Raw genomic sequence first — 7,471 nt, 5'->3', positions numbered from 1 at the left:
AAGTAAAAGGTTTAAGTTTGCCTCTTTAAACTAAATACTAAAATTTTGTTAATATACTTGTGGACATAAGGTACAATTTTACTTTGAGGTTAGAAAAAGTCAAACTCTAATATAAATCTATATTATTATTTAAATATTTACTCAGTTTGATATTTTGCACAATAAAACACTAACAGAATGAATTAAGAATATGCATTTAGACTTACCTTTGTATTTGGATATTAAGTAGAAAGGAATCAGGTTGGAGATGAGTTGTGAGTTGCTTCTCTAACAATGAACTCATTTACTGTGTAGTAAATAAAGTAACATAACCTGAAATAGAAACAACTACCTAACATTTTACTTCTTCTTCCTTTTTCAAAGAGGAATTTATTTAAAGGTTTTAATTGGTATTATACCCATTCAGCCTTTCACAGTTTTTTCATGTGTCATTGTATAGAAAGATAACCGACAATTTATTAATTTAATTAAGTGTAAAACATTACATAACCAAACCTTAAGAAGTTAGAAACCTTAGTAAAAAGGCAAGTGTAAAATATTTGTATGACCTAGCTGTTGTTAATGGTTGTTATGGGAACCAAATGCATTAGGGGTCGGACGTAAGTGTCGGACGTAAGTCAATTGTTGGAATAATATTTTACGTCCGACACCTGTCTATAAAATTATGTATGCAAGATAATTATTTTCTCATTGCATGTTGTTAAAGCACATAACAAGCTAGTTTAAAAACCAAAGTTTCATGTATTTAAACAATTTTGTAACTCAGCAGAAAACTAAACGTACTTTTTTGGTGTCGGACGTAAAATTAAAAGTGAGCCATATTCCAACACATCCAAATTCTTTTTTACTTTTGGATTTTTTTTATGTCAGTATACCAAAAGTTAGCTTACTTTATAAGGTTTTGAACTATAAGTGTTTCAATTTTAAAATCTCTATAATAAGTATATTTATTTCATTGTTTGTTTAGGACCGTATTTCTAATTGTTGAAAAAAAATTGAAATAAACTTTTGTTTAAAGCTATCATACTTAACAGCCAAACTTCATTTTGAAAATGTAGTACCAGTTTCTTATAAAGGTGTATTTGAGCTTTAAAAAAATATATAGTTGTATAGGATTTTATGAAAAAAACTTTTTTTGGTAGAGGTTGACGTTTCTGTGGAAATGCCCTCTAGCTTCTTTTCTGTTGGAAACAATTCTCTTGTGTGCTAAGTTTCTCTTTGTTGATTTGTTGTAATTTTAGCCTTCTCGATCTTTGAATAATCAACAGCACTAGCATCCCAAGGATGAAGTCCACGTTTTCTAAATCCATTCTGTAAAACTTCACCCCTCACTCTGTCATCAATGCATTTTTTCAGCAAAGGACTGAAATGCCTCTTTTTGAGAACAGGGTTACTCATGTTTTCAGTTCTCCAGTTTTTAACAGCTTCTTTCCACCCAGATTTCAAGGTTCTGAAAACGGCTACGTCCATTGGCTGCAACAAGTGAGTAGCATTGGGAAGCAGAGATACAAGAATAATGTTATTGTCGGCACAGAATTGACTAGTGTGGAGTGTGAGATGAGAAGTGTGCCCATCAATGAAGAGTATGACAGGTCTTGATATGTTGTTATTGTCAAGCCAAGGATGGAAGATATTGGTTATGTACTCATAAAAGAGTTCTCCTGTCATCCATCCTGACTCTGATTTACCTAGTGCCCAATCAGGAGGTGTGCTGTCTGCGATGTCTGCAGGAATTCTTGCATAACTGTGAACCACCATTGTTGGACCAACAACACCAGAAGCACTGCCCATGACAAGAGTCGTTATGCACTCTTTCTCATCACTGTTGACACGTTGATACACACTCTTTTGTCCCTTTTCTACAAGCACTTTATTGCCAGCAGGGTTTAAAAAAAAGCAGTCTCATCTGCACTGAAAATACATTCAGGATGTTCTAGTACACTTTCCATGTTATTGTTTTTTAGGTAGTCATACACTTCGGCAAACCATGCTTTAATATTTGCATCTGTAACATCAGCTCTACTCTTAGTGAGATTTTGAGCCATTCTTTCGGCAAGTTGTGGATTCCGTGACAAAAATCCATTGTACCATTTACGGCCAGGTCTTCCATTAGTAAATGGATTTTCTCTCTTCAGTTCAACTAAAATGCGTTGAACACTGTCAATCAATTGCTCCTTTGTGATCGGGAACCCCGATTTTGCCATACTAAAAATCCAATCTACAAGTAAAGATTCTTCTTCCTTATGTAAAATAGAACTTCTGCCCATCCGGCAGGATAAAGGTGATTGCCCTTTTAATTTACTTATCAGTGTAGGTCGTGGAACGTTATTGATTTTTGCTGCTTGTGATTTTGAAAGACCTCTGAACATCTTCAACAGCCTTCCGCATTTGCTCCTCTGAATATTGCAAAATCTTCTTTGGTGCCATTTCAACCTGAAACAGAACAAATAAATGGAGACCTAACTTTATGGTATATCAATTTCAAACTTTAAATACCACTTGAAAGTCAAATTTTGAATTTAAGTTTAGTAGTGCTCAATAATAAAATATTGAATTAGAGCAAACAATTTGACAATTTTTATTGCAGGCAGAAACATACCCCGATAAAACTTATTTCTGTAAAAAATCTTTAAAAAATATCAAATTTTAAATATCAAAACTAAGAAAGTCTGCTATAGCTTAAGTTTTAATACTAATATTCAATTAAGTTATTAGGAACTGTTTAGTAAAAAAACATTTTGTTTTTCCTAAACCTGACACCAGATTTGCCTAAAGCTGACATAGGTACATATGGATGTCAGCCTTTGGTCCCAACCATTTGAGAGTTATTTAGAGCCACAACCAATGGACAGTTTGTATTAAATCAGACCTTATGTCAATGAAAATGTGAAGTAAAAAAACTTACATGTTCCTAAAGATAACACCCCCCCCCCCCGTCAGCTTAAGGAACATCACATATATTGTGTACCGATGCCTGACACCTCTTAAAATAAAAAATGTAGGACTATAAACTTACAAATATTGTTAATAAAGTAATCATTAGTATATGTTTTACTCCCACTTTAGTTAAAACACTAAGTGCATACAAATTATTACAATAAAAATGAGAAATTCACACTTACCTCATTAGCAAAAACTGTAGCAGAAATCCTTCAAAGACACTCCTACCTGTAGAGCTCTTCTGAGTTTCCCTCCATTCCAACAAGAAACAATGAACAGCTGATTGACGGTAATAAAAAAAAACACGAATAACCAAGGTTTTTTTTTCGTGTCATAGTCACAGAATATGCTGCACAGTAGGCCTTATTATTTAAAAGAGAAATTAAATTTGTCAGCTTTTGGATCACTGTCAGCTTTTGGATCACTGTCAGCTTTTGGATCACTGTCAGCTTTTGGATCACTGTCAGCTTTTGGTACATTTACCTTACAAGTTGAGATCCATAGTTAACAACTATGATTAATTTGAACAAAGGATTAATATTCTGTCATGTATCATTTCCAATATTGACATCACATATTGTTTAGATGTAATGGGAGAGTATACATTGGTTAATGCTTACCAGTTGAGATCACTTATTGTTTACATGTCGTGTGTGTATATAGTGGACTATGCCTAAAACTTGAGATTCACAGTCAACAACTATAGTGTAAAAGATTAATATTTTGTTGTGTATTATACGATGTTTTGACATCAAATATTGTTAGATGTCATGTGTTTGGTATATAGATGTTAAAGCTTACAAGTCGAGAGTCATGGTAAACAACTACGATTAATTTAAACTAAGGATTAATACTCTGTTGTGTAACATGTAATAAAATGACATCACTTATTGTTTGGATGTCATGTGTGAGTATACATAGATTTATGCTTACAAGTTGAGATCCATAGTCGACAACTATGATTAATTTAAAAGAAAGTATTAATATTTTGTTATGTAGGGTGACTGCCGGGAACCGGACGTATTTTAAATGAATAGTACAACCTTATTTTATATAGTAAAATTATTTAATTGTGGAATATATATTGGTGAAAACATACCATTTCAAAAAACATATGTTTTATGGAACCTTTTATCCTAGTTTGGGTTTATTTCTTAAAGATGATATCATGCATGTGATGGCCGTTAACCTGGATACAGGTTTCCAACCTCTGGAGAAAATCATTACGCACTCTCATCAACATGTCTTGTCCAATCAAATTCACCTCTTCGGTGATTGCATCTTTTAGCTGCAATAATGTTCGTGGTTTGTGAACATAGACACGAGCTTTCAAATACCCCCATAAGAAATAGTCACAGGGCGACAAATCTGGTGACCTCGGCGGCCACGGCACGTCACCAAAACGTGAAATCAACTTGCCAGGGAACATCTTCTTCACAACTCGCATCGATGCAGCGGCAGTATGCGCTGTAGCCCCATCTTGTTGGAAGTAAACATTTTTCACGTTTATTCCTCGCTCCGAAGTTGTAGCTTGAGATATGTTTCCAACATGTGAACATAGCGTGCAGAATTCACTGTCACTGTGACTCCATTTTCCTCAAAAAAATACGGACCAATTATCCCAAAGTGGCCTACTGCACACCAAACCGTTACTTTTGGAGAGTGGAGTGGTTTTTCATGAAAGTTACATGGATTTTCAGGAGCCCAATATCGTAAGTTTTGTTTGTTCACTGAACCGTTTAAGTGGAAGTGAGCTTCGTCGCTCATTAACATCATTACATCAGGATTATCAGTAAACAACACCTGCATACGTACTGCGAAATATTCTCTTTGTCCATAGTCCCTCTCTTTCAGTTGCTGTACCACCTGTATTTTATGGGGATGAAATTTCAAATCTGATTTTAAAATTATTCTGACAGAATCGCGCTTCATGCGTAGCTCTTGTGCGTGTCTTCGTACAGAGCGACCCGGGCTCCTCATCAAAGCAGTTCTCACTCTAGCGATGTTGTCTGGTGTTCTCACTGTTCTTGCTGGACCGGGTGGCTTTTTCTTTGATACTGTTCCTGTTGTTCTGAACTTGTGCACCCATCTTAGCAATGTATTCCGGCTTGGAACCGTGTCATTTCGCGCAATATTAAAGTGGCGTCGGAAGATACGCTGTGTTTTGATAACGGATTCGCCATTTTTAATAAATGTGTCATATGCAAAAACACGATGCTGAACTGACCACTGATCCATCGTGACTAAAATGGTAAAGCTCACTCAAAACAATGACATAACCTCAATCCCCCTAGAACGTGTAACAACAATGTAACAGCTGTTGCAAATTCGTCCGGTTCCCGGCAGTCACCCTTTATTATATACCTCTTATTGTTTAGATGGCATTATGCGACTAAACAGTGGTGTATGCTTACAAGTTGATCCACAGTCATATCTATGATTAATTTAAACATAGAATTAATATTCTGTTGTGTATCCTATGAAATTTTGACATCACTTATTGATTAGATATCATATGTGAGTTTAAAGTGGTTTATGCTTACAAGTTGAGATCCATAGTTAACAACTATGATTAATTTGAACAAAGGATTAATATTCTGTCATGTATCATTTCAAATATTTACATAACTTATTGTTTAGGTGTCATGTGTGAGTATACATAGATTTAAGCTTACAAGTTGAGATCCATAATCGAAAACTATGATTAATTTAAAAGAAAGTATTAATATTTTGTTATGTATTATATACTTAGACTCGTAACGAATATCCGGTTACTAACCGGTATCCGGCCTATCTGGCCATTTTTTAGTATTCGGTATCTGGCCGGATACATGCTACTATTCGGCCAGATACCGGATACTTAATTAGGTAAACTTTGAAATCAATATAACACCTTTAAGATTGAAATATTTGTATTAATATTGAAAAGTATTTTATAGTAGTACACACTTTAGTTATTTATACAGCTTTTAATATACAAAATCAGTAGTCATATTTAACTAACGACAAATTGTGGTGAATAAAAACAAGTTTCTCAGCGTGTACTGGCAGTAAACGGTTGCGTTTTGCTTCGTACACAAGTCCTGCTTCTGAGAATAGCCTTTCGCTGTAGACACTGCTGCAAGGAGACGAGAGATATACCTTTACAATATTTGATAGAATTGGGTATTGTTTGGCGTTGGTTGACCACCACTTAAAAGGGTCTTCTTTTCTGTCCAGACGAACAGTTTGCAAAAAATAGTCAATTTCATTTGCTGCAGAGCTTTTCCCAATGTCAATAGATTGGTCTGATACTTTTGCAACTTCGTTGAAGCAATCCCAAAAACTGTGTATTTTTCCACTGTCACTACCACTTTCATAATTAGTCTTCTTGGCAGGTGGAGAATAATCATGATCAATATCGTTGGTAGATCCATTACCACATTCAAAATCACAACTCATTTTTAAGGCTTGTAATAAAATTGTTTGTCTTGCTCTTTCGGCTTGAGCTAATCCCAAGAAACTGGTCTTATATCTCGGATCTAGAAAAGTTGCAACCAAGTATTTATCATTCTCTTTAAAGTCAAAACGTTGTTCAAGCTGAGTTTTTCGTGACGACCTCTTTTTTAATAAGTTCGGTGTTCCTACTGCAGTTTCTTCCTTTCCCAGGTATTTCAACAGTGTTACTACATGTGGTATTACTTCAGATATACATGAAAGACCAGAGCTAGTAATTTTAGTGATCTCTTCAAATGGTTTAAGGAGTCTGATACATTGCTCCATTAATTCCCACTGAGCTGGCAACAAGTTATTTAAGGTATCATGATCGGTAACATACAAGGATACAGCTTGTTTCTGTTCTAAAAGTCGTTCCATCAAATAATAAGTGGAGTTCCACCTAGTGCTGACATCTGTAACCTGCGGTTACAAATAGTAATGCCGATATGTAATTTTATACAACAATTCGCCTCGACATCGTGTCCCTTCAGGACTGGAAGACTTATTGATGGCCAAATACTTATTTATTAGTCCGAAAAATAGTTAATTCTACCCCAGAGCTGTTTCCGTAAACTAAATTACTAATTAAAATCAAACCCAGCTTTAATGAGGACCTACGATTAATTGAGAATAATAATCATCGTGTAACTAATTTAGTGCTGCCGATTACACATGGCCTGCTAATTTTGAACTGAATAAATGTCAACTACATTGTTAAAACTAATTTTTCCCTCCTAACACCTCACCCCCGGGACTCTACCCCCAATTAAAGCGAATTAGAACATGGTATTAATAAGTTACTACAATCTTAAACTAAGGTACTCATCCGTCCGCGGCCCCGTCCTGGGGTATGACGTTTAAAACTGCCCATCACCCACCTAACCATTTCACCTTAATTCCTACCCTCAATTCCACCCTCCAGGGGTCTATTAGTACCCGCTCTGTTCGACCGTTTCCAGTGCATGGGCTCGTCTGGGAGTGCTTAAGCCGGCACTAGGTGCCCGTATCTGGTGTCAGGTTTGAGAGCTGATGTGAGCTTGTCTCTGCCGAAGGC

The 7,471-nt window shown here is 35.6% G+C and overlaps 1 protein-coding gene across 1 annotated transcript; it reads right to left on the bottom strand.

Moving 5' to 3' along the window:
- Positions 1-1,206: 1,206 nt before the first annotated feature.
- LOC124370311 (MFS-type transporter clz9-like) lies at positions 1,207-1,791 on the bottom strand. Its single transcript, XM_046828599.1, has one exon. It carries the CDS (start codon positions 1,789-1,791, stop codon positions 1,207-1,209), a length of 585 nt encoding a protein of 194 aa, XP_046684555.1.
- Positions 1,792-7,471: the final 5,680 nt, after the last annotated feature.

This window comes from Homalodisca vitripennis, unplaced genomic scaffold, assembly GCF_021130785.1.
Source record: "Homalodisca vitripennis isolate AUS2020 unplaced genomic scaffold, UT_GWSS_2.1 ScUCBcl_2;HRSCAF=254, whole genome shotgun sequence".
NCBI classification, from domain to species: domain Eukaryota; kingdom Metazoa; phylum Arthropoda; class Insecta; order Hemiptera; family Cicadellidae; genus Homalodisca; species Homalodisca vitripennis.
Note: the sequence above shows the minus strand (reverse complement) of the source record. Positions and strands in the feature narration are given on the sequence as shown.

What these genes read in the sequence shown, in the direction of transcription:
- LOC124370311 (XM_046828599.1), bottom strand. Translation starts at nt 1,791, where the DNA reads ATGGGCAGTGCTTCTGGTGTTGTTGGTCCAACAATGGTGGTTCACAGT.